A 27,720-nucleotide genomic window follows, 5' to 3' on the forward strand; every position below is an offset into this window, starting at 1 on the left:
GTTTGTTTGGGTTTTTTTTTCCATTCTTGTTTTTACTTTGGGGATTTTCATTTGCCTTTTTTTAATTTTTATTTTTTTTTATAAAAAGGACATCCAGGTCAGTTTAAGACCTATAAGCTTATGCATTGAGCCTTAAAGACTGATCCTCTCTCCTCCTGGAAGAAATATCAATATCTATTGAATCCTTGCCAACAATAAGCCTTAATCTCTTCGCTGGAGGAAGAGGAATAAAGTCATCAAATTCATCATCATAGTCATCTTCCTCTTCATCATCCTCTTCTGATGAAGATTCATCTGCTGTTTCCTCTTCATAGTGACCATAATCATCTACTTCCATTCTTGACTCCAAAAGGGAGAGAGTTTCACTACAACACACACCATTTTCATGAAGGTCCTCAGGGTATGTCCCTATGTTTTCTTCTTCTCGTTTTAGCTGTATTTTTAATTTTGTTGAACTATTGCCTGATCCTGAGTTAAACCCATTATTTAGCTTTGCTACATATAAATTGTTATCTTTTTCATGGTCTTTACTTAATTTGATGCTTATTTTTGAAGAATTCATTCCATCACTTTCTTGATCATTTGCCTTGCTGCTGCTATCGTGGCGTCTACGAAGAGTCAGTTTAGGGATCCCAGAGCTATTTTCAAGGATAAGTTGTGCATCATACCTCGTGATACGTCTTTTCTTTTTACTTTTTGCAGTTCTAAAGCTGTCTTTTGCTTTAAAATTGTCAGATGTTACGACAGAGCAGCCACCAGACCCAGGGACACAGTCTTTATAGCCTACAGGCGTGTCCACCACATTATTTCTCTCTCTGAGTTCTGAATGAGAACTAATCAAATCCGGTACTTCATCTTTCACAGGTGTATTGTGCATAGTATCAGTTTCTTCTATTTTTGCAGATGTTTTCACAAGTTTTCCTTGTCGAGATTTCTTTTTTGTCATGCCTGCATCATTTTTCTGGCACCTAATCTCCCCTTTATGTGATGGTCCATGAGCCACATCATTTTCATTTAGCACACAAGACTGCTGCTCTAAAACATCCGACTGCATTCCAGTCAAGTTATTCTTATAGCTATCCAACATATTTGGTTCAAGCTTTATGTCAGAGGTCTCCTTCAAATTCATCCTCGTTCTCACCGACCTCCTTGTTATGTATGTGCAGGGTGGTATATCACCATGCTCATGAGCACCTTTCACAGAATTCAGTTTATGTTCTCTTGCTGCATGCCTTGTTAAGCAGCCACTAGAGACTGCAACTTTGACTGGTCCCTCCAATTCTTTATCCTTTTTAATGGGCAAGTTTTTGTACAAAACTACTTTAGGCTCTTTGAGAACTAAATTTCCCATTTCGAGCTTTCTGGAAGCATTCTTTTGCTCTGGCCTTTTGCACTGATTTCTCAACTTTATCTTTGAAAGTAAAGGCTTTGCAGGCTTTTTCAGTCTCTTTGGTACCCTGGAATTATTTACATGAGTTAGTTTAGATGAGGTAGAATTTGATGATGCTGGAATTCTTGATATAGACTGTCTTGTTAATGTTCTATTTTTGCTGTTCTTTTTTACACTAATTGAAGATTTTCTGTTAGCTGCAAAAGAAAAAAAGTTTTGTTATGGCACTGCTTTATCCTGAGCTTCCCACTCCCAAATACTGTAATCGTTTTAAACACTTCATCAAAATCTACAAAAACAGGCTAGACAGTATGCACTCACGAGTGAGACTGCTGAACTTGCAACTCGGACATTAAAGGAATTGGCAAACAAGTCAGAAGTTCCAAGACAAGATCAGTGTTCTAAGTACACTTCCCTCACTGCCCCCAATATACCAAATTTACCAAATCACCCAAACACACCAAACAACTTCTACCATTTTAAAAAAAAAAAAACAATCCATCCCACATTATCTGCACTTTTATCAAGTATTATTCCAGCAAAATCTGAGGATCAGCATGCTCCAGTGCTAACCCCAGATTTTTTTTCCTACAGGGGGAGGGATAAAAACCCCAAAATCTTAACTACTGTAATAGTTTCCATTTTAAATATCCAGTTATCTGTCACCTACTGTGGTAAGCAAGGCAGTTGTGTCTGCCCAAGCAAAGCTGCAACTCTAAAGCTTTGTCATCAGAGATCGTAAGAGAGTTTGAGTGAAGGGGGGGGGGGGGGGGGCAGTGTGTTGATTGTTGGGTTTTGTTTTGGTTTTTGTTTTGGAAGCAAACAGGGGCTACATGGAATCATATTTCATGTGGCTCCACACTTCTTTGCTAGTTAAGTCATTTTTATTTGATGTATACCAAGGGTGGTGGGAATGGGGAAGGAAGGAAAGTAAATAAACAATACTCACTACTCCATGAAGAGAAGTCTGTCAGCAATATCACAAACAAAAACCCTTCCAATTTCCTCTGAGTACTTTCACTTCAGAATAGGTACCTGAACTATCAGTCCTGGATTTGTAGAGGAAATAGCTACCCAATTTAAAGGATTTCTAAAGGAAACTATAAGTTTAGTAAGCTCTACTAAGACGACTTGTTTAAAAACTTTTTGTACAGAATGTAGATAACTCAAACTATGTAAGTTTTTTTTCCTAAACCATACTACTACATGTGATAGTTTACCACATTTCAAAATACAAACATTACTGGTAGAACTTTAACTGACAGAAATATGACAATATTTGCTTTTGATTTAAATAAAAACCTAACAACATACCACCTATTGTTCTTGCAACACATAAGGAGAAGCACACATTCGTTATTTAAATTGCTTTCAGATTCCTGAACAAATCACTGTTTTAAAGACCAGTATCTGAGACGATTCTCAAATTGGAGAGGAATTCCATCACGGTGAAAGTTTTAAATGTTTTTATGACACCTTTACACTTGCATTCCAAGGTTTTCCTCTTACTTACTTGCATTAGCTTTTTCCTGAGTGGTGTCTGCGTCAGTGTTAGAGCTGACAGACTGGCTGTCTGAATTTTTGCTGCTGTCACCCAACTTTTTAAGTCTGTTCAATCGTTTATCTGTTTCTCTCAGTCCATATTTGCTATTAATCACAGGAGTAGGTGCTGGCAATCCTACTCTTGATTTAAAAGCACCAGTTCCACGTCTACAAACAAAAAGAGGACACAATGTATTAATAACCTTAATATAAGCTTAGAACTTTCATATACCATACTTCGAATCCCAAGTATATTTGCATAAATAATACCAATAACCACTGAATTTATTAGCATTTTGTAGGCTGTTTTAGTAAGATACTGATACACTTATTTTAGTAATATGTGTAGAAAGACCTTTAATTTCATTTTTATTCTTGCAAGAAGAAAAACTGCAGAAGTAGGTCTCCCTAGCTTTATGTCTAAGTATTGTTTCACAGCCAGATTACACAGGTGAAAATGAAATATGGTAGTTCAAAATGCTACTTAAATTAGCTAACAACTTACATTTTTCCTAATTACGTAAAAAAATGTCAGTTTAAGTTACAATGCCTGTCACTGCATCATCAGAAGAGCTGGAAAGTACAGAAAATAGAATAACATTATCACATACTTCCATGCTCCTTCCTAACTGAAGGACTCCAGCATGTACTTACAATGAAAGTGAAATGGCTGAGCAAACCTAGAACTTTTTTTCCTTTTAAGTAATCACATAATAGGATCAAGAATTCCTGTACTTGCACTTCAACCACTGCTACTAGGAATCCTTTGGTACTCTTTCATAATCCAGTACGCTTGTACTTCGCAGAATTACTGAAGACAACTTCAGTTTGGATTCCAGTGTGTTGTACTGGAAGAAAATCTATCAACCAAAAGCGCATCAAAAACTGCAGACAGGATCTCAAGCTCCACAAGGTTAATTATTATGCTGACAACACTTGTTCTCACATTAACTAGTATTTGTTTGCTATGGAACATTCAGTATTATTTTGGGTTCTGCAAACTACAGGCAGCTTAAGATACTAAACTGAACTTAGCATAAGCAACAGGCACTTCAGAAAATAACGGTGCTATAAACAACCACAACTGTCTTCTGACATGCTGCCTTTGTTGCCCAGTTGTCTCAACCAGCATCAACAGCAGGCTCACCTATGAAGAGCACATGACAAATGCAAAGATACGCAAATTTTCTTGGTGATGACTTAGGGAGGCTTGAAAATAGAGGGAAAAATAAAAACTAGAAACAAAAAAAATAGAGTGCCAACCTTCCTATAGCTCCCAAATGTACCCTACAGATTCTTAGAAGTCTAGCATTTTAACATTACAAATTAACACCCTTTACAGAATAGTCAAAATTGAGTCACTTAAAGATATTTTTTTTGGTGGTGTACAAAGTGACAGTTGCCTCATCAGCGCTGGTAAGGACTCATTTTTCCTTGCTCAACTCCCCTAAATTCAAATTTTTCATTTCTGATTGCTGTACCACAGCCTTGTGATGGAAAAGCAGATTCCTAAAGTTAGAATTACCCAAATGCTGGCTTTAGAATACAACATTTTCATGTACTTAAAATGCAAAGATGAGAAGTTAGTGAAACTGTTCAGACATAGAATTATTTTTTTCCCCTGAAAGTATGTCCATATTACATTAAAATCAACAGAATTTGAGCAAAACCAAACATATCACTCTAAGTAACAAGAAAAGAACAATCATGGTGCCCAACAACTCCCAGGACTGAAGTACCATTTTACTAGCAGCTTTCTAGGTAAAGTCTGAGACTGTACCCTTCACTTGGAATGATCTACTAACACTGTATGAGCTTGGAGGTCCACACTGGAAAGTCTTCCCTTTTCCTGAAGTGCAGTAATGCAGTAAAAATTAAAGTAGGATTGTTAGACTATTTATACATATGTGTATATAGACATTTATACCTATGTGCACTAAGCTATTTCTCAAAATGATCACTGTTTTTCCTTTAGATTTTTTTTTTTCCTCTACAGTTAGGTCAAACAGTAACAGAACTATTACAGGTTCTGCGTAGTTCTTCTTGGAACTAAATGAAGCTCTCACAAATGATGCTGAGCCTCCATGCTCACAGTAAGCAGAAGTTTGAACACAGCAAAAACCAACCAAAAATTCTTTGAACCAATTTTGTTAAGGAACTAGGCTGAGACAGCACAGGTTGAAAACAAATGTAACAACACTTTGCTGCTATTGTGCAAAGGGCAGATATAGGCAAGTACTGACCAAACCGCAGATCTTTATGAACAGACAACCCCCAAAGTTCTAATAGCACAAGATGAAAACTACTTTGCGCATTCCCAGCAGAAAAGAACTTCAGGTCAACAGAGAAAATTTTAATGAAATTTGCTTTTTCTAGTGGAAAGAAAAAAAAAAGGAGCAAAAGTTAAGGGTCAGTGGCTAACGGTCTCATAGAGGCTACAACTGTTTTCTTTTCAACTCTATTTTATTCACTACAAGTATTTTTAAGAATCTACACTTCTTTTTTAATCTCATTTTGGGCTATCTCCAGAACAAAGGATCAAAAGAAAAACAGAATGAAGGAGTTCTAAGATATGTAACCACTCAGTAACAACATTAAGGAAAGAAGTCATTAAAAGAAGTAGCAAAGAACTATTATAATGTGTCAAAAGATCTCAGTACTCATAATCCAAGGAATTTCATAAACTATGTAATGAATAAGCTCAATTCCACTTGAAACTTATTTACATCAATGCATACCTTTCACAGGTGTAGCATTCGCAGTATTCGTTATTTTCTCCAAAAAACCCATCTCCGTAGTAACAAGAGATTTCTTCTCCAGGTTCAATATCTCTTAGAGCTTTCACACACGCTGTATCCCTGCCCGTTGAGACAAACTGGGGAAGGAGATAACAGGGGTGGGGGAGGGGGGTGGAGTTTATCATTATGGTTGAATAGTATCTGGATAAGAAACAAAAAACATTGAAGGGGGGGGGCAAAGGGGGAAGGTGCAGTGACAGAAAAAATGCGGGGTGATTTAATTTCTTACTTACCTTACAGTTAGGTCTGCAATCTGAAAAAGGTCCAAAAGATAAAGTCAATTAACTGTTGATAAGACCTGAAACATGAATAGTTGTAGATATCTAAAGTAAGGATTCACTCTGACTTCAGTAACTATAGAATCTCAGCTACATACTGGGAGTTAAATTAGTATGGCACAGCACTGTGCATACAAAGATCTGGTTTCTGAGCTCTTTTCTGTGCAATCACAAATGCTCAGTTTCCTTCCTCTTTAAGGTAACAGGATTTATCTTAAATCCTACCTGCTTTTCCTTCAGCATACAAATGCAACAGAATCAATTAAGCTTCTGTGCTAAAGGTTAACGGCATAAGTTTACCTAAGAAATACGCTACTGCTGACTGAGTTCACAAAGAATTCAAGGTAACCCACAATATGTTCTATCAATTCAGCTGACAGTTCCCAAGTCTCTGTGAAGGAAGAAGGCATCACTTCCTAAAGCCTTCTGTGAGTTTCCCACAGCTTTGGTTTGGGAAAATCCCAAAAGAATTTTGTCCTACAGTAACCCAGTATGCCAGATTCAGACCTTTTCTCTAAGGTCTTGTGCTGTTTAGCTCACCTGTAACAACACTTACAAGCAAAAATGCTTATGTCCTTTAACATGCTTCCTATACTTATTACTCACCATGATTGATAAATGCAGCAGGACCAAGCCACAGCTGTGCACAGTTTTTTCGTGTTGAATACATGACACTGAAGTCATTTTCCCCGTGTCTCAACAGCATGTTTTCTTCCATTTCTGATAGTTCAGCAATACAGCCCACAAGTAATTCTATCTTATCATTTCGTTTCCTTTAGTGTACAAAGAGTAGCAGAAATAAGAATGCATATGCCAAAATTGCGAAGTAATTTCACAAGAAGAAAAGTTGTCAATAACAGGAAGTGTTTTGTAAACCATTTCTCAACCCCTACAAACCTCATGCTTTAATTCAGTTAGAGGCAGGATATTAGACTAAACAGACTTATCAGAAATTAAATGTAAGTTTTTATGCTGCTATATAGAATCAATTACATCAATTCTGACAGACATTACCACCACTGTTTCCACAATTTCCTGAGACTGTAAGCAAGAAACTGCAAGAGTTGATTACTTCAGCTTCTACAGTTGTTTAAACAAAAAGTAAGATTTTTCATTTGTGCACACTCCCTCCCCATCAGCACTTAAGACACTTCCTCCAGCTGCTCTTGTCTGCATTTCCTACACTTCTTCCACTGCCCAGGAAAACACTGTATAGTGAAGATGCTTAGAATTCCACGTTTTCTTAAAAGAGGCCCAGTAGTGACTCAAAAAAAGGGCCAGAATTCACACAAGGTATCTCCCTCTTTCATGAGTGGCTCTTCAGCATCAAGCTGGTCCTTGAAATAAACCACTGGGGGATGAAGGGTGGGACACACCAACAAAAGCATGATGCCTTCATGTGTGGACAGCCAATCTGCCATCACAAATACAGCATACCAGAGGCACTGAATACTCCACCTAGGAAGAAGCATTCTCCATTACCTTGCGAGGGCTTTGTTTCCACTGCTTTTTAAAGTTGCCATTCCAAATTTTAGCCAGATTACTCTGACAGAGATGAATATGGAAATACTAAATACACATGAAGGACACAAACTAGAAGCCAAGCCTTTTAAGTGCAATATTCTCCTATACGAGAGAGCTGAGAACTTGCATCAGTTTTGAGCCTCAGAAGTTTTCCAGATACTGGCAGAGTTAAGAAGCAGCTCTGCTGTCTTGTGCGCTTCTCAGGTTACCCAAGATTTAGAGCATGTAAAGTTAATTATTTTTTAGCAGACCTAAATACAGAGCTTCCACCCCAAAGAATCAGCCATGGGGAGAATTCACACTGAAAAAAACCCACCCAACCCCCAACATACTCATTATGTCGTGGTTGTGGAACTTCCAGCTATGAAGAGTTATGAAGAGCTAGAAACTGGCCTCAACCTTCTTAAAGCTTACTCTCCCACATGTACAGGCTGTGGCCCCACAGTAACAGCATGCTTACTTGGTATGCTGCCAGCATAACGTCTAGCCTGTCCTAGCCTGCATGTAATAGCATATAATCTCAAGTGTCCTGTTATGAGTATGTACTGCCACAAAGCAAAACAAACATAAATTATGGAAGGGAGGAGAGATGGAAGGAAGTGGCAAGTTTATTTTAAAATAATCTGCATTAACCCAGGATCTGCTGGTGCTGCCACAGACATGCTTATAATGAAACTCAGATGTGTCAAAATGAGATGGGGACATACACTCAGGTTCCGACTTTGTGTTTCCAGGAGAGATTTATCTTGCACAATCAAAACATGCAAATAACACCCCTCAGTTTCACAGAGGTGAAAAACTAATTTCCCCTACAATTATTTGTTGTATAACAAATACGATATAATGCAAGTCTTGACATGGTTGTGTTTCTCACAGGAGGCAAACAACTCAATTATCTGTCTGAAAACAAGATTAAAACCCCCTGTATACTGAAAACTGTATGCCTGTCCAAATACACACATGAATGTCTTACAGAAGCATGTATTGTGTGTTAAGTACTTTGCAAAAACACACACCAAATTTAATTTCTAAGTAAAAATACAAACATTTGTATTTCACTGGTTGCTGTTTTAATTCTTACCATACTTTTAGATTTCTTCTCTAGAATCTTTCAAAAATAAACTGACAGAAATAGAATGCAACAGTAAACTATATTTCTTACCATTCTTTTGTTGCAACAATTTTGGCTCCATTTTGTTCAGAAGAATACCGATTACAAGGCAGTATCTCAAACCCACTATCGGTAGCAAACATTCGTAAATAAATAAATACCTGCAATGGAAGAAAACATGTATTTTTCTGTTACAAGCAAAACAAAGAAACATAGAAAAATGAAAGTCAGTGAACTGCATTTAAAAAACCCATAAAAACAGATATTGCAATGGGATGTTGTTTGCTGAAATGCATTTCTGATTATAAATTTTAGCTGTATTAACATTTTATGTTACTCTTAGTTCTTCAGATTGACTTGCAGGGATTCTCACATGGATAACATGACTATCCAGAGTAAAAAAAAAAACCAACCAAACAAAATAATTAAAGATGCCTCAAATGATACAAAATCATCCCAACCAATGAAAATGGGTAATTTCTTCCTAAGGTTACTGAGTAGTTGCATTCAAGAATTCTTCTCTTTAGAAGATCTTTAAGAGCAACTGAGACCCAACAATCTACAGGATCCAATTTTCTTCTTTCAGTTCTGAAAAAAAATATTATTTCCCATGACAAATCTAAATACTGAATACAGGGATTGCTACATAATTCTTTAGTTACAGTGCAGCTACATTACTCAAAAATAAATTTGGGAAAGCATAATTTGCTGCCTAATTTTTTCTACATTACTAAAATCTTCCAAGTAAGCCAAATTCTTTTGGCTGTATCTGAAAACAATGCACTCATTCCTGAAGAAGTTGTTTTTTTAAAGTAAAACAAAATAAAATACCATGAATTCCTCACAACTTTGAGAATCAACAACCAATATATACTATATACAAAATGGGTTTGGGGCATGGGAAGTGAAGGAAGAACAACACTCCCCCATAAAGCCCCTATAGCCAAAACAACTGAGGCATTTTGAAGTAAAAATGCTTTTCCCTTTTCCTTTACCTTTCTTTGTCCTAAATTTGATTTATGACAGTTATAAGTAAGAAAAAACAACCAACCAAGCCAACAAGCCACAAAACAAACAGAAAAAGGGGTAAAAATACAACTTCCAAAGAATGAAAGGCCCTAGAAACATTTCTCTTCCAGAAGCAGACCTTCTCTCTTCCACATATGACTGGTGTCAACAACAAAAGAGGCAAATGTGTTTTAAATATGTTTTCCTTTTTACATGATTATTATAAACACATGGCAAGGTAACTAAAAAAAAAAAAAATAAAATTGAGGGGGGCAGGGAGCTCGCTGGGTTTTAAAAACCAAAGAAAGTTTCTATTAAAAAACAATCAAAGAAATAACATACAGCAGTGCATTACTTCACTACTGCTACATTCCTAGAAATGTTGACATTTTATTAGCCTTTCAATCATCTTAAAAAGCACATTAATTACAAATACACCTACATGTTCCTTGAACAACCTTTCCTGCATTTTGTTCTTGTTAAGAAAATAGTGCCGGGCCCAGTCACCTGACGTCAAGGACTTGAAGGCTTTTTCTAAGTGCTCATCTTTCTTAAAACGCTCAATCACCTCTTTTAGTTCTTCTTGCCTTCCTTTAATAGGTCGAAATCTGAAATAAAGAATAAAGCTATTCCAGTCCACTGACATTCATTTTCAATTCCTCCTCACTGTTACTTGCAACACAGAGCTCTTTTGCCAGTCATAAAAATATTTAACTCCTAAGCATAAAGAAATCGACCATTACATACTGAAATCACAGGCCCTCGTTTCCTGAAGCAATGGGAGAAGTAAGGTGAAGTTAAGCATACAACTTCAGATGTTAAAACCCTCCGTTCTGCTGAGAAGCACAACTTATTTATAAAACAAATATCTGGTAAGATTAACCTGCACAGAATAATATTTCACTGCTTTCAAGCCTATTATATGGAACAAAGCACCTAAAAAACTCGTACAATGGAAGTGTTACTGTCCTTCCTAATAAATCTACTATCATTAAAAATGCATATGCAAAAATAATCAACAAATAAACCGTGTATTTTAAGTTTCTTAGTTAACAGTCATATCAAATGATCAATGCACGGTTCTGGCTTTTGCAGCTGGGTGATATTAAATTTAAGCCCTCTACAACCTCAAATGCTACAATATATTTTTTCTTTAAATAAGCGACAATTAGTTCAAATGAAAGATTAAAAAAAAACAACTCAGAACAAAAAAAAAAAAGGAATTATCTTGAAGAGTGATTTCATATCAACTTTTGCCCAACCCAAAGACTTATTATATTGACAAATCCACTCTATGGCTTTATGTGGAATGCAAATGTAACATTTGCATTCATACAGAACACCTCTTAATGACTACACAAATATTAATAAACAATAACATGCAGTATAAATACTACATCTGTAGAAGGCTGAAATTCCGCAAGTCTGTGCTATCATAAGATTTTTTCCCGTAAGTATTTGCTACAGGGAACAGGTGGCTGAAAAGCATGGGTAAAAACGAAAAACTCCTGCACATTAGCAAAGAATTCTGCCTTCTTGCTAAAGCTTGAGATGTGAAGGATATTTCTTCTTACATCTTCAACAGGAAAAAAATGGTCAGAGAAAAAACCTATATGGCTGCAAGACGCAGGATCTCTATTTCTGAGCTGAAAAACCATCAAGAGAAAGCAGAACTTAATTGGAAATTATGTCAAAGCTCTATAAATTGCCTTTGCTGAGTACATACCCATACATACTCCGCTCTGGGGCTGCGTGTACTTCTCAGTGTATGACACACCCCAGGGGACTCTTCAAAAAGATAAAAATTTTCTAGGGTCATGAGAAAAAAGTTTTCTGCCGCTCCTTTTACAAGTCACATCTTTTGCATACACAGCATATGACAAAAGTGTTACATAAGCTACAAGCTTTTGATTAAATCTGTAAGACTGAGTCCCATTACTTTTTGCATTAAGTGTGTCACAATGCTGATTTTATTTCCTCTTACTTACCAAATGAAGTCTGTATTTGATGACCAAAGTACACAAGGGGAAATAAATTCTTTAAGTTAGTGGAAGGAAGCCTCATCAACTCCCTCACCAACACCCCATATTTCAAATTAACATTCACTTGGCTTATCCTCATCTCAGAATGCTGACTGCTGCAAGTAACTTATTTTCAGATGACCAAGTAAGAATTTGCTGCTTCTATGCCACTTGTATGAAGGAAACAACATAGCTTAAGTGCTGCACATCCTAATTCTATTTCACCTTGTAAAACAGTAATCAGAAATAACTAATAATGATGATGCAATTTCCTTCATTAGAAGTAAAATGTGGTACTTATGTTCCTGATACAATAAAGACCTGCTATATATACTGCTAATAGCAGTATCACTTCCAGAGGCAGTGTACTTTATCAGTGTTCCATCCTACTGCCTTTATACATCTCTGCATTCTCCACCTGAAAAACTTCTTGTAATGTAACGACTAAGCAATCTTTTTGAATATAGTAAAAATTATCAACATAAACCTGTGAACTTTCAAATAAGATGGAGTAGTAATTCAGGGTGGGATAACATCTAACAATATAGCAAGAGCCAGTCAAGAAATAAGATGTCCACATAGCACCTACTGTGCAACCAAGTTTCAAATCAAGTTCTTCAGTAAAGAGTATACTTAACCCAACTCCCAACAGGCAGCTGTCTCAACAAGTTGCTGAGACCTCATCATGGAAGAAAACTCCCTTCACATTACAGATGACATGATCATCACTGTTTTTGTTCTGTAGCACAGCAAAGTCTCCCTTGACTTCCTAGTCGGATACAAAATTGTGACCTCCCAATTCTCCCCAAACCAGAAAGACTTCTCCCAGATTTGACAGTCATACTCAAAGAGCTTACTCAGACATTAAGAGAATTTAAAATGATATAGCCTGAATTGAACCTGACTAGTTTCAGTGTAAGATTTGATCTCATTTTGTGTTTCAATGAGAAACAGTTTTCCCAACAAGGACCCAACTGTACTTACATCATGAGAAGTACAAAGTACACGAATATGCCCAAACAAGACAGGTCAACATTTTGCTTGCACCTTTATCTGCAAACATTAAAGTACAAACCCCCACAGGATTTACAGCTAAAATTTGTCTTCAGCTATGCCTGTTCTTGCTTGGTTAAATGAATGGTTGCCCTTTCCCTTACATTTTATATTGTATGTTGAAATGCATTACTCACTTTAGCTAAGTGACCTCCAGGAAAAAAGATAGGTAAAAAACCTATCACATCCAAAATGGCATTAGCACCTGAGACAAGCAATGTATGTGTTAGACATAATCATTCCTGCTTATCATCAAGAAGCTTGGTCTAGGCTAGCTAAAGAAAGCAATATCCCAACTCAACCACCAGCAGAAAAAGCAAGCAAAAAATAAAAAGCACAGCAGGTGCTAAGTTTAAACAAGACCTACAGAAAAAGAATCAACACTCTGTATTTTCTAGCACTTAGAGGCCCATCTTATAGCCCCGAAGTGATGCTCATGTTTCAGGTCTTTCACAACGTACCATTCTCAGAGGCCGACTAGGTAACTACCTGAATAGCTACCTTTGGTGGCTCAGAACCTGGCCCCAACCCTTTAGAAGTCATATATGTCCATGGATCACATTCAGCTGGTGTTTCTATGGCCTCTTGTCTCAGGCATTCCACACTGGCGGTGGAATTCTTTTAAATGCCTAGTAGAAACTCATATAACATCATTCCTGAGAAGCAGAATAGCTAGTCTATGCTTGGGTCTTGAAAAGGCCAAAAAGAAGGGTGGAAACAGGAACGGGGTGAAGACGGTAAAAAACCCAAAACATCAAGAAGTCAGATGAATGTCACATTTAAAACTTGAAACAAGAACTGGTTTTGGAGGGGTTCTGGGGTGTGATTATTCTTTTTTTTTTCTTTCCCTTTTCCTCCAAAGAACATGATGCCTGCACCCAAGGGCTCAAGAATTAGTACCAAGGACCTCCTGCAGCACCTCTACCAAAACACTCTGTTGACATTTTTTACATGGTGACAAGACAGAACTAATGAGAAAAGATAAACAGAAATCTAAAAAAGCAAGAAGTGTCCACAAGTAAATGGAAAGATGCCAGGAACCAACTTCAGGAAGCATTACATTTCAAGGATTCCCAAATCTGGGAAACAGAATGACACTTTGCACAACGAGCCTGAGTTCACAGCTGTTGCTCACAGTTACGGTTCACAGTGAGCTGTTCACAGCTCAACAGCACATATAAACTGCACTGAGAGCATACAAAGCTTATGAGCTAACCCAGACTCCTCATGAAAGCTTCAGTACTTTCACAAGTGTATCCCCCCATATACTTTAAGAGGTACCTCCTCATTTGAGATATTGAAGAAGCCAATAATCTGAGAAAGCCTAGAAGTAGTGTTCCTTGAGAATGTGTCTACTGATAAGATACTTCACTTTTCCCAGGTGTATCATGGAATATCAGTTTATTCATTAGTCCTTCCCAGCACTATCTACCAAAAAGACAACTGGTTTTGAGAAATACTATTATTTTGGTGCTACAGGACTTCCTCATTTACACACAACATTAAAAAAATAAAAATAAAAAATAAATCTATGTATCTGCTGGAAGAGTCTACAGAACTGGTTTTGGGCACCACCCTGAAGAGAGCCTGAGAACATCCCACAGCTAGATTTATACATATAAACTAGGTGAAGAAGCTGGCTTTTAAGTATCATTAAAATACAAGACTAGTTCTAAAAAGAGAAAGAGAGAGAGAGAAAGAACACAAGAAAACCAACAAAACAAACTGGCCAACCCAGTCTCTAAACAGAGAGTCAATTAAAATCAGAACTGTTTATCCAGACTTCTGGTGCTCCTATGAACAAGTTCTTTATTAGACTCCCTCATGGAAGGCGAATCAGACACTCTGGTGTTTGAATCTGCTCACAGGCACAGACTCACTGAGCCATCCTACAAACAGCTTCAGGGATCAGGTCTCACAGAACATGGAATCTGGGGCACAACAGTCCGTTTTTAAAAGTCAGCTAAGAATGAAAATCTTTGCTATCACAGTATCTTTAAAAAAATAATAATACACCTTCTCCCTGACAAGCTGCACAGCATAGACTTTTCACACTTCCCTAGGTAATACTTATTTTTCCCTAGTCAACAAGATCCAGAAAAGCAACTGCTATTTCAATTTCAAAATCAGCTAGATGATGATCTTATCCCAGTTATGGGCAAACTGAGGTGTTCTGAATAAGGAAGATGTAGGAAAATGGCTCGGGGAAGCAAAGCTCACTCTCTCTCTCTGTCAAGTTTCTCTTACCTCAGGAATACTTAAAGACTCTTGAAACTCCAAGGTATAAAGCCAAAGGTCAGTGAGATGCTTGCCTATAAAGGAAGTTAAAGGAGAGTTTCTGGTAAGTTCAGAAGCACAGTACCTTGCTCAATCTCAGCCACTGAGAGCAGTGAGTTTGAACAAAAAGGACAAATTGATCCTGCAAGAGTTCTACTACGGAACTCCACATACTGTATTGGTGGGTGATAAAAGAGTTATACTTCTAAACCTAGTTTTCAACTCCTGATTAGGGAACATCAAGAAGAATGAATTTATCAAAGCATAGCATCCCATTAATCTCTTAGCAGGCACTTTGTCTGGATGATACTTTTATGTACGGGGCTATGGAAAGACAGCAAGTTACTGTTCATCTAATACCAGAGATTCAGCACAAAAGCTAAAACTGCAAGGCTGCTCAGCATCCAAGACAGCAAAACAACAGTTAAAACCCATTCACTTATAGTAAGTGGGAACCATTTATTTAGTTAACATACATTTTGGCTTCCCCCTTCCCCCCCGCCCAACTCTGCAGTAGTAGTATGAGTATCTTAATTTAAAGTTAGTTATATAAAAATCAACTTGTTCTGTGATCAGTATCCAGTGTTGGGATCTGTAAAAACTCCATGTTCTTTAAAAGCCAGAGTTCAAACCAGCATTTTAATGACAAGTTACTGAAATTTCCTGAACTGAAACTACACACACGCATGGTCAAAACTCTTACGCTGCCAAGAAGAGAATTCTAACAACCACATAATTTCACTCTCCTTAATATGGTTAGCAAATAAATCCCATCTTTAAATAAATATGGGGGACACAAAAAAAACCCCCACACTCCACTCCTGTTTTGACACTCCACATGGTAAATTTAATTTAGCAGTTACCATGACTACTGGATGCAAGCGACTCCATCTTTCGGAGATACACCACTTTTTATGCAAGTTAAAGGTGTAACTAGAAAAAAAACGTGCAAGAGTAAGGTGGTGGGTGTTGGTTTGGAGGGGGTGGTGGTGGTTGTCATATTTTTGTTTATTTTTAAATCCAAAACATTCAGCAGCAGTGAAACAGTTACCATATAATCACTGTGTGTGACTATACACAGTGAAGGAAGACAACCGGAAGCAAGCAGAAGGATGTTACTGAATTATCAGCAAAAATAAAAACCAGGAAAAAAAGAAAAACAAATTTTAGACAGAAGTCAAAGTGATTTTGTAGAGTACACATACATTCTTCAGACCTCAGTAAGATCTTCATTTTGAAACAGGGTGTCGCTACGTAAGAGCTGTGTACCTCTAATCCAGTATCTCCACAGCATGATGCCACTAAAGTTGAACCATACAGTCATGTAACCTTATTTAGCAGAGGCCACATAACTCGTACTACCTCCAATCCCTGTTCAAGATAAATACTGAGCCTTTTTATTACTGTATTAAAATGAGGTAAGAGGCGCAGAAAATCAGCACAGACCCACAAATGCAAGTGATATGGAACTGCTTTGCCTTTTTTATCCTTACTGCTCAAGTAAGGGACTTGACTTGGCTCTAAGGGACAAAGAGTGATGTATGTGTTAAGTTCAGAACAACTGATTGTTTACATCAAAGCCAGCAATTGCTCTTGGTGCAGTGTTTGAGAGTAAGCAGCTTCCCGTACATCATTCCCAAACACCTTGTATTTGGTCCTTCAGTCTCATGTTATCAGACAAAACCACCTGCATCAACACACCAAACTTAAATCCTAAAGCAGATTACAAAGCATCTGACATCCTACATCACTCTGAAAGACACTGGAACTGCTCTCAGTAGTTCCTAGCATGATGCTGGTGCTTTAGGGAACCAGGAAAAGATAGTGACTGGTAATTGCACCTCTATGATCATGACTATGGATCAAGTTTTAAATACTAGCACACTTGTATGCAAGATAGTAAAGAATGGATTAGCCATTAAGGCATGCAACTTCAAGATTCAGCATCGGCCTCAGGAAAAGCATCTGAGAATAAAAGACAGTATGGTAAGCAAGAATGAACTTTGCTTTTACAAGTGTCAGTTTTAATCTTTTGTGTCAGACAATCTCCAATTCAGAAAGTAATAGCTTGCAAAATCAGTTTTGTTTTACAAAAAAGAAAGGTGTGCAAGACTAAGTAAATCTAAGAGCCAGTACAGTCTGTCACACACGCAAAAATACCACAAACAAACAAAGCCCTACAAACACACAAAACCCAAACAAGCAAACAAATAAGAAACCTGAAGAAGCATGATATAACAGGATTTGTACAAGGCAGCACAAAACCTTTTAGAACAGCTGTACTTGACAAGATCATACTTACTAATATATTAAGTTTTGTATTAACTGCTAATCTGCTATTTTGTCAAGATAAGTGCTACCAATTTGATGAAAGAATTATCACAGAGACTCTATAAAGAGGGCCAGAAGTTTTCTTTCTCTTGGAAATCCAAGAGGATAGTAAGTTAATTTTAGGTAAAGCCACTGAACACGTTTCCAGAGCTACATGTTATGCTGTCTATCAAATCCCTGGGTGACAAGGAAGTATTTCAGAGAACAATGGACAAACTTATTAGGGGATCTCATTGTAACCTTTTGAGAACTAGTTTTCAGGTGGTTCAGGTATTACTGATTTGACAGTTTACAGAGCTAATAGCCCAACTCCCAAGATGAAGGGCATTCAAGAATTATGGCCCATGGAAATAAATAATCATATTCTTGTCACCACTCTACTGTAAAATCACTTATTCAGTATGAAAACAATGGAAAAGAAAGACACTCCAACAATAATCTAAGTATTTTACTCAAAATTTAGATTCCCTTCCCCACCCCCCCTATATACTCTGGACAAAACAAGAAGCTCTTCAACTAAAGGAATGAATGAAGTACAGAAAGTCCTTATATAGGAGCTCATATTTTTGTATTATTAAGTAACTTGGCATCCAGCGGTAAGCTGAAGTGCAACGTCAGTAAGTGATCATCAGCTTACCCTGAGCTGCTAGCTGCAAAAATACAAACAGCAAAGCAGAATAGTGGCAGTCAGATAGTCCACAGTACATCTTCAAACAAATCACAACAAGGGAACAGGAAATACTTGCTTGTCATCATAAATGGCTGTTTTATTTTAAGCGCACCTCAATACACAAACTATGTAACTAACATGACTTCATCACACTGTAGGAGAAGATGCCTAAACAATAATTTCTACTACAATCATGCATTTGATACTAGGTCTGACATTCTGAAAACAGCCTAGTCTTTTCATACTTGCTTTTCCCCTCACCTTCCCACAAAGCCATGCAAGAACAATACATCTCAAGAGCTCTAGAAAGACTACAGCTTACTAGATGGAAGATGATTTAAGCATCACAGCTACAGTAACAAGCACACATCATCACTGTACCAAAAAGATGAGCAAGAACTATGCTGATGCCTTTACTTTAATTCATAGCAACAACAGAAACTCTTTCAATAGGACATTATGAAAGAGGCAAGAAGATGCGTTTCTGGTAGAAGCTGTAAGCCTCACCTAAGCATTTCCCATAGCGCTCCAAGATTATTAACTATTGCCCTTCAAGACTGCCTGTAACTGTTCTCCAAGTCTGAGAAAGGAAGAAATATACGATGACAGCCTTTGTCTATTTTTTTTGATTCAAATTATAATTAAAAAAGTATTTTAGGTGTTGAAAACATATCAGCAGAAAACATTTCTGAAAAAAGCTTCTCCAACTACTAAACAATGAATACATCATTTTCTTAGCAAACAGAGTTAAGAATTCACTACCTGTACATAACCTGTAGACTACCACTCATGCAACAAAAGAGTTTTTTGAGTGTATATATTTAGTTCAATTAACTACTGTAAATACAAAAACACTCTGAACCAAACCGTAAGACTACCTACCCAGACCCTGTCAGGCACAATGTGCTATTGTAACCAACACCACAGAGTGAACAGAAAGAACTCGAGCATTCCTCTCACAGATGGACGCGGTGCTCTCTAGCGAAAAAGACAAATTTCTTTGTAGCAAGTCTTCACAGTTATTAGGACATCACTGCCGGAATTTCATGCGCAACTCATGCTATCACGTAATTCCAGCAATCATTTATGTTATCTGACAATGTATTAATCTAGTAGTCATTTCTGAGTCAATCAGCTCATTACATACATACAAAAATCTACTTAACTGATACTCTGGTTACCTGACCACACTGCACAGGTAAGCTGCTGTTCTTTAAAAATAGCCATCGCAACAGTCTGAAGGACTGAGCAGCCTATTTTCCATTATGTGCTGCCTGAAAACTCTTAGCTCTTTTTACTGTACAATAATAAGCACATGATTCCTGACCTTAGAAACTAATTATTTCTATATAGCTTCCCCATTAAGCTAGCAATGCAGATCCTGTATGAAAACAAAAACTTAACAGAGATCTCTAGAATATATTTATAATCTGTGGTATGCCTGTAGAACAGAAATGCAGCATCTAACCCCCAAGACTGCACAGACTTTAGACCAGAAGTACTAAGACAGGTGCATAACAGTACAAAAACTGTGTGCAATTCTGGTAAGCAAGATCCCAGTGTGCAAATTGATTCACCTTATACAGACATTTCCAAGTAGCAAGAATTTCAGCAAAAACTGAGCACCTGATGTGCAGGAACTGTATCTTTCCTGTGGTATCGTAAGAATAAGGGGGGAGGGGAAAATGCACCCAAGCAGATAAAATAAACAGAAAACTCCCCAAACACTAAATTCTGTCTGTGAAATAATTAAAATAACTAATAGTTTGAAACTTATGATTAGTTAACTGTTTAAGGTAGGGAACAGTGTCTGTTAACAACCTATTCTACAGCACAGATACACAAGGGCTAACAAAGACCTACGATATTGTTACAAATGAACACTGCCACACAGCTCCAAGATCCAGTCTCACACACAGCACAATTTTAAAGGCAGAAGCTACTCACAAATTGTCATTTTTTCAGACAGTCAGAAACATACAAGAAATTCCACAGTTTTGCTCTGATTATAAAGATGATAAATTCTTTTCTAGAAAAATAAAGACAAGTTACCTAGTATTCATTTTGTGTGTCTGAAAACCTAAATAGGGATCAAGAACCAAACTAGTTGCTAGGTCATCGTTTTCACACAGTTCCTTGGCAGACATTCCAGAGGAAGGCACATAACGACTCTGACCCTCAAATCCCGAAGCACCGCTACCTGAAAATATAAGAACATAAATTAGGTTATCATTTAAGAATGTTATAAAGCCAAACTACGCTCAGGGACAGACAGCCACAGGTTTGAGACAAAAAATATAGAACAATTAAGGAAGACAATAAAATATCTGCAGACAGAAGCAGTTAATTTTTCATTCTTACTTTTGTTCATTTATGTAGCAGCCAATGGAGAAAGTACTTAAGAATATATTTTGTAGGTGTCTTTAATTGCTTTTGTTCTCTTCCCCTCCCCAACTACAAGCATCTTTCCATAGTTCAGTCATGCTTGCCTCCAAAATTTCTGGTATATGGATGTGATCAAGTCATGAAAATGTCAAAAATTATTTCCCCAAGGTCTGAACAAAGGACTTGCTCTGAATTTGTAATCAGTCCTTCATCACAGACAAATAGCAAAAAATAAAAATCTATGTTCATTAAAACCATTTCATAATGACTGATAAGTGACTTTATTCAAAACAGGGTTTTTACTTCTACATGTGCATTCACTAGTAATTCAATTTATGTTATCACAGAACCCCAGAATGTTTTGGTTTGGAAGAGACCTTAAAGATCATCATTCTAACCCCCTTGCCATGGGCAGGGCCACCTTCCACTAGACCATGCTGCTCCAAGCCCCATCCAACCTGGCCTTTAACACTGCCACAGAAGCAGCAGCCACAGCTTCTCTGCACAACTTCCAATCACACTTGTTCTCACTTAGTGCCAATCGTGTATTTTCTACTTACACCAGTTCAAAACTGACATACATCTACTTATTCTCAACTTTTAAACTGAAGTGATCTGTATTTCTGAAGCAAGTTAACACACCTAACAGATACAAACATAATTAATACTTCTGATGACAGCTACATGCTGAATGCAGACCTTCATGAATTAAGACAAGACAGAAGCCTGACTTGCAAATTGATAGATGAATCACATACAGCACAAAGCTGCAAAAATATGCACATACATCTGCCTGATCTTCTCTCAACTCCATTTTTGCCCATCTTCGGATTCTCCTTTCCTGCATGCTGCAATTTGGTCTGATTCTGCGCATGGTCATTAGACGACCTGTTTCCACTTCTCCTGCCATTCACCACCATGTTCTTGGATTCTCCCAGCCACTTCATTCCCACAGACAATCTGACTCAGTTGCATTTAGTCACTTTTCAAAAGGCTCGGAGAAGTGGATGAATAATTTCAGTTCCAATTCCTACTGGAAGCAAAACAAACATGATTAGAACTTACTGGGAAATTGTTTCCAGGACACAGATTAAATATATACATATATATATGTATGTAAAAATAAATGGAGGATTAGGAAGGGGGAAGAGAAATGGTGATCTGCATTGGCATTAGGAAGAAAGAAAAGCAGTTCAATAGCACTAGTACAGTTAACTGTTGCAAATGCAGATATCCACAGGTGAAGTACTGCCCTACAACTTACAACCACATCTGGAAGCAAAGACGAAATTCTAAAGCTGATAAATGGCTAATGACAACTGAATTGTATGAGCTGGACTACACACACATAGACTCATAGAATCATAGAATAGTTAGGGTTGGAAAGGACCTTAAGATCATCAGATACTGGAAGGCTGCTATGAGGTCTCCACGCAGCCTTCTCTTCTGCAGGCTGAACAGCCCCAACTTTCTCAGCCTATCTTCATACAGGAGGTGCTCCAGTCCCCTGATCATCCTCATGGCCCTCCTCTGGACTTGTTCCAACAGTTCCATATCCTTTTTATCCTGAGGACACCAGAACTGCACACAATACTCCAGGTGAGGTCTCACAAGAGTAGAGGAAAGGGGCAGGATCACCTCCTTCAACCTGCTGGTCACGCTGCTTTTGATGCAGCCCAGGATATGGTTGGCTTTCTGGGCTGCAAGCGCACACTGCCTGCTCACATTCATTTTCTCATCGACCAGCACCCCCAAGTTCTTCTCCACAGGGCTGCTCTGAACCTCTTGTTTGCCCAACCTGTAGCTGTGCCTGAGATTGCTCCGACCCAGGTGTAGGACCTTGCACATGTCATGTGTAACGCATGCACATGTATTATACAGGCATACATACACATGGATAAATACACACTCAGCTATGTGACACAAAAAAATTTAGTATTTTCAAATACACACCCAATTGTATTTCCTCATAAATCCGTAACCTGTTTGAAACTCTGCAGCAAAGAATGACACTATACAAACATCTTTCAAGAACTAAAGACAAACACAGTTAAAAAGATTGCCAAACACACACAAGGTTTAAATGTCTACTTTACTGGACCTACAAGCTTTAACATGGCTCTTTAACAGAGCTGGAATCAAACAGATTGACTACCACAATGCAGCTGCTCTGCATACTGACAAAATTCTTTAGGAGGTTACCAGATAGAGCCTTCAAAAAACAAACCAGAGACTTAAGAATTGCTAGGGAAAGCCTATTCATTGCACTTAGCTGTACACAGAACCAGATTATTTTCACATAGTACCTCAAAAAAAAAACCCATGAAAGTCTCACACCTAAACATGTACTATACAACACTAGGCTCTTTTTAGTTCATAAAGCTTAACATCCATCCAAAAAGTAAAATCAAAATCAAACCTAAACACACCCCCCCACCCAAAGACACACCAAAACAACTAGCCAAAGCACCAAAGTTTTCTTATTAAGCATTCCACCTGAACTTCTTTCAGAAGACAGCTACGTTGTGAAGATCCACCACTGTCACATAAACACTTAATGACAAACTCACTCTTAAGCTTCCCTCTTTTTCCTTCTTAATCAATACATTTCACAGCTCTATACACCCTAATTAAACCCTATTTCCCATTTTGTAACAGCTGTAAAAGAGTAGAAACTATATTAAAGACCCCCACTAAATTCAGTTCTGGTCTCTTTCCAAACCAGAACTGAGCTATATTCCGTGGTGTGCTACTGCTCAAGAGCAGTACAGGTAAATGAAGTTCACCATGAAGACCAACTGCACATGTATGCAATAATTCGGAAGAAAAAAAATAAAATCAATACAGTGGTGTTTCTGACAACTAACAGGTACACTTTCACCTAGAAAAAGGTGTACTCTGCACAAAGGAAGTGATCTTTCATAAGTCCAGTTTGGGGAGGGTGAGCACTACCTTTACTAACAAACTTCTGCCTAACAAATATACTAATGACAACGATAGTACAATGGCAGCGTGGCCACAGAAGAATACTCAACCATACTAAACACAGGGACGTGTTTCCTGTAAACATCCTTGCTTTTGCTGTAAAATACAATGATAGAGACAATACCAGAAGTCCTTCTTAAAATCAAAAGGCATTTAGTGAACACTAGCAAACACTTTGGGGGAAAATCATTATTTATTTGACCCTGGCAGCCTAATGAGCAAGAAAACCTTTGTCTCCATCTACTGCTGCCTTTTATTTTCTAGTGCAAGCCAAATGACAAACTTGAAAACTGCAAGTGTGCTTCTCCAGCCTCTATTTCTTCTCCCAATACAAAACACTGCTTTCAAGAGATCGCATCAAAAGCCAGAACTACACAACAGGATTCCTTTCCCAGTATCACAGCTCCTAATGCCACAGATAACCTAGGAGAGCAAGAGATGCTCCACTCATCACCACCATGTGAGCTTTAATGCATCTTTAGATTGATTTGTTCTCCATACTTTCTACATCAGACTTGTGCACACAAGTTCTTTAGGAATGAAGGGAGAAAAGGAAGAGATAGACACCATCTTCCTATTCATAAGGTGGGGAGAAGAAGAGGAATATTCTTATACCTCCACATACTTGGAAATTCCTGCTAGGGGCACTACCATCAAATAATGTAACACCATACATGGATCATTTATAACTTCAGCTTTATACTATTAAGTTTACTTGCACAATTACAGCTGGACAAATCAACAATATCAAGAGAAAAGGTATGTATTTCATTAATATACCTACATAAGAAAGCAGATGATCTCTGAATTTGAGAAGCAGAGAACTATGCAACTGATTTGTCTATAGACGATCTCACTACAACACCCCATCTGGGTAACAAAAAACCCCATACCCACTCCTAAAAAGTGTTCAAGTTTCTGAGAATACCGAAGACTGCAAATTCAAAGCTAAAAGCTTGCACAGCTTTAAGAAGTTATTTGAAACAGCCTCAAATCTTATTTTGGTTACTGTTTTTGACAGCTCAGACATGCTACCATTAAGCCACAATGGAAAGGGAGGTGCAGAATGCTTCTGGCTCACACACGGTGTGAAGCCAATGGTCAGCATCACTTTAAGCAGGAACCTAATACTATATGTGACACTACAGATTACTATTGATAATACTAAACCACAGCAAAACCAGGCATGGAACAGAGACAGCTCTTTGCAACCACACAAGGTGACAAAACAGGTATTGGGGAGTTTACTTTCCCATAATCTCTGTAGTCAAAATTGTATCTTAAAAGAGAGGTCAGGTGGTCCCACAGGACTTTAGAGATACTGGAGCTGAGGCTGTAATTCCTCAGCAGGATAAATCTTAGCCAGCAAGGGCCATTTCAGTCCCATCCCTACAAACACGTATTTTAGCCACCTGATTTCACAGGCACTTTTTACTTTCTTTGCCTCTGGGGGGATGAACTGTTTCAGTAAATTATACCACCAGGAGAAGGAAAAAAAAAAAAAAAAAAAAATCAATTTTTTGGTGGGTGGTTTTGTTTGGGTTTTTTTTCCAGTCACTTCTCAGAATAAGTTCAGTAAAGAACTGGACATGGATTAACGCAGTACCTGGGAAGCTGTAAGACTGTCAAAACTGAACCGCATCCCTAGCATGCAGATTTGTGAGAACACATGTGGCTCCAAAACTGACTCAAACCCAGGCTTCAATCCCCCACCAATAGCTCAGTCTGTACACTCCCACTCTTTCTTGTGACAGCTCTTTTGCAGACATGTGAGTTTTGTGTGTCCATTTGGATACCAATCCCAGTACAAGCAGGCACGGAAGCACTGGCATACCAGTACAAATGAGTGGCAGAGAAGAAATGCGCACACAGAAGTCCTTCAGTAGCTACTTACTCTCCTTTCTCCTTACCCTTCCTTCCTCCACCAGAAGCCCTCTCAGGATGAAGCTGAATTAACTGGCTGAGCAAAGCACCCTGAAGCTGTATGACTCCCCCAACTCACTGCAGCGAGTATTCAGCAGACTTTCACAAAGAAAATCCAAAACCTCATTGCTTCCAGGACAGGGAGCACCTCCTTCCTCATCCTTGCCAATTCACACAAACATTTCCACCAATTCTGAAGCTCAGTGGATGTCTCCGTAACTCATTTTAACCTCATGGACAGGGGAGAGGGCAGGTAACCTTCTGCTGGTGACATGTGCTAAGCAGGTTTAGCAAAGCCTCCACTGGGCACTAGAGCAAGAAGGGATGCAGCACCTGACAAGCAGCAGCAGGACCACTGAAAGGGGAATAAAAAGTCTTAGCTGTTTTAACAACCATTTCATGGCAGCCCCACCACGGCTGGCACAAACAGCACTACATTTCATTTAAGACTTTAAACAAGAACACCAAAAGCGACCCTGCTGCCCCCTTGCCTGCTCATGCTCACTTCAAAGTCATCCTCCCTTTGTTCCAGCAAAGTAACTGCAGAGCCAAGCAGTGACCAAATCGGGAGCTACCAGAAAAATCTGAGTCTTGCTGCCCTGAACTGCGGTATAAGAGTGTTTTGAGGTGGGGGGACGGCCACAAGGTCAGGGAAGTGGTCACAAGAACTTAAGCTGGGACTGTCCCAAATGCTGTGCATTCTCAAACCACAGCTCTGGATCCACTGTTTAGCACTGATCATACCTTACACTTACTATGTTAATTTGGGCAACTGTCCGTTGCATTGAAGCACAATGTTGTTTGAAGTGAAAAGAATTCTGGGAATTGTAGCCCTGCAATAGGATGACACTAACAGAGCAAACCAAGTATTCAGGAGCCCTGTTCAGTCATGCTACTGAGCATTCAAAGATACATCACCCCACGTACTAATTTAATATGCAACGCACTAAATAATAATCTTATTTTCCAGTTTGTGAACACAAATGGGCATAAAGCTGAGATGTCTGTATGCATCCATTTGGCTCTAATAACAAGATATCATGATAAGCAAACAAGTAAAATCCCCTTTTTCAATCAAGTCAGTTTTTATTTCTTCACACAGCGTTACTTGCAGGGAAGAAAGCTTAAAAAGTTCAAGACAAAAGTACATTTTCAATGAAAACAGAAGAGGATGCATCCATAGCTACAATGACTAGATGATGGAAACAGGACACGCCATTTACTTTATATCTTATCTTACTTTATCTTAACCTCATTGATTAAAACCTCCTACTATGTATTTACAGTTACATTACTAAGCACTCTGATCAGACTGCCATTTCATATGCGTCACCCTGTGCAGAATCCAACCCATCAAAAAACGACACCAAGTTATATACTTAACTGTCATACTGCCTGTGGCTCAACTCAACAAAACACAGACTTTCTCTTGACGAAGATCTACTTTACTCCTTCCGTAAAAGCATATATTCTCCAACAGGAAATCAAAAAAAAAAAAAGAAAAAAAAACAAACCCAAAACAAACGACAAAACCAAGATGTCACGCGTTTCGATTTAATTGCCACAAGTGACCATGCCATCAGCCCGGCATGGTCACTCAAAACAGACCTCAAAAAACCCAAGCAGTACAAACACGGGTTAAACCCCCTATCAAAGCCCATAGCAAAGCTATTAACCCTTTAACACCACAAGTGCCACGAGCTTCTAAGTAACTAACAACTCCCTCCCCAGGTCGCCCACACGCCTCCCCGGGCTTAAACTACTCGCACACCACGCAGCGACGACCGGAGGGGGAAGCGGAAGCGGAAGGGGAGAGAGGCCGGGCCAAGCGCCACCGCCTCCAGCGGCGTGCTGCCCCCTAGGGCTCGCCTCCTGCCGCACTGCCATCACACCCCGGCCCACTGCGGCCCCCCGCCTGCCCCGGCCCCTGGGCTAGGCGGCACCAGTCGCAGGCGCCTCTCCCCTCAAGCCTCCTCTTTCACTACCGCCCCGGAGCGGGGCATCCATCTGTCAGTGCGCCCCGAGGCGGCGGGGCAGGACAGCACAGCGAGCACGGCTCCTCACATACACCCCTTCCGGAAGCCACCTGAGGGGCACAGCCCCCGGCACCCCGGCCTCACCGCCCGCAGACGGGCTGCCCCCAGCCTCCACCCGCGCGAGTTGAGACATCCCATGTCCCCCCCCTTCAAAGACACATACTCACTTTCCGGCTGCCCTCCGCACTGGGTCCCTCGCCGCAGGCACTGCCACAGCCAACACCGGGGGAAAATGAATCACCAAAGGGAAGGGAGCGAGAGGGGAAAAAGGGGGAGAAAGGTAGGGGGGGAAGCGACGACTTGAGCGAGGGAGGGGCGGAGGTGGGGGAGAAAACGAAAGAAGGGGGGGAAAAGCACCGGTAGTGATAAAAAAATAATTCCGAGTGGG

The 27,720-nt window shown here is 38.9% G+C and overlaps 1 protein-coding gene across 6 annotated transcripts; it reads right to left on the reverse strand.

Annotated features, from left to right (window-relative positions):
• Positions 1 to 10: 10 nt before the first annotated feature.
• On the reverse strand, positions 11 to 27,692 carry KMT5B (lysine methyltransferase 5B). Of its 6 annotated transcripts, none has more exons than XM_057412752.1 (10): positions 27,500 to 27,691; positions 21,176 to 21,418; positions 20,056 to 20,203; positions 10,094 to 10,259; positions 8,695 to 8,804; positions 6,615 to 6,781; positions 5,964 to 5,983; positions 5,671 to 5,807; positions 2,904 to 3,100; positions 11 to 1,587 (listed from the first exon to the last, which is right to left on the reverse strand). In XM_057412752.1, the coding sequence occupies exons 2-10, from the start codon at positions 21,333 to 21,335 to the stop codon at positions 119 to 121; spliced, it is 2,574 nt and encodes an 857-aa protein (XP_057268735.1). In that variant the 5' UTR covers positions 21,336 to 21,418; positions 27,500 to 27,691; the 3' UTR covers positions 11 to 118. The 6 variants fall into 6 exon arrangements, with proteins under 6 accessions (XP_057268735.1, XP_057268736.1, XP_057268737.1 ...); XM_057412753.1 differs by having other exon boundaries at positions 21,176 to 21,421; XM_057412754.1 differs by lacking the exon at positions 27,500 to 27,691 and adding an exon at positions 23,657 to 23,778.
• Between the last annotated feature and the right edge of the window lie 28 nt (positions 27,693 to 27,720).

Source organism: Pezoporus wallicus, unplaced genomic scaffold, assembly GCF_028554395.1.
Source record: "Pezoporus wallicus isolate ANWC-B61680 ecotype Strahan unplaced genomic scaffold, APGP_CSIRO_Pwel_v1 scaffold_6885, whole genome shotgun sequence".
In the NCBI taxonomy this organism is placed as follows: Eukaryota; Metazoa; Chordata; class Aves; order Psittaciformes; family Psittacidae; genus Pezoporus; species Pezoporus wallicus.

Excerpts from the sequence above, each read along its gene's own strand:
- KMT5B (XM_057412752.1), bottom strand. The coding sequence starts at position 21,335 with ATGAAGTGGCTGGGAGAATCCAAGAACATGGTGGTGAATGGCAGGAGA. Across the intron at positions 5,984-6,614 it reads TGCTGCATTTATCAATCATG|ATTGCAGACCTAACTGTAAG; the intron begins GTGAGTAATAAG and ends GACCTTTTTCAG. Across the intron at positions 5,808-5,963 it reads ATTGCAGACCTAACTGTAAG|TTTGTCTCAACGGGCAGGGA; the intron begins GTAAGTAAGAAA and ends CTCCTTCCCCAG.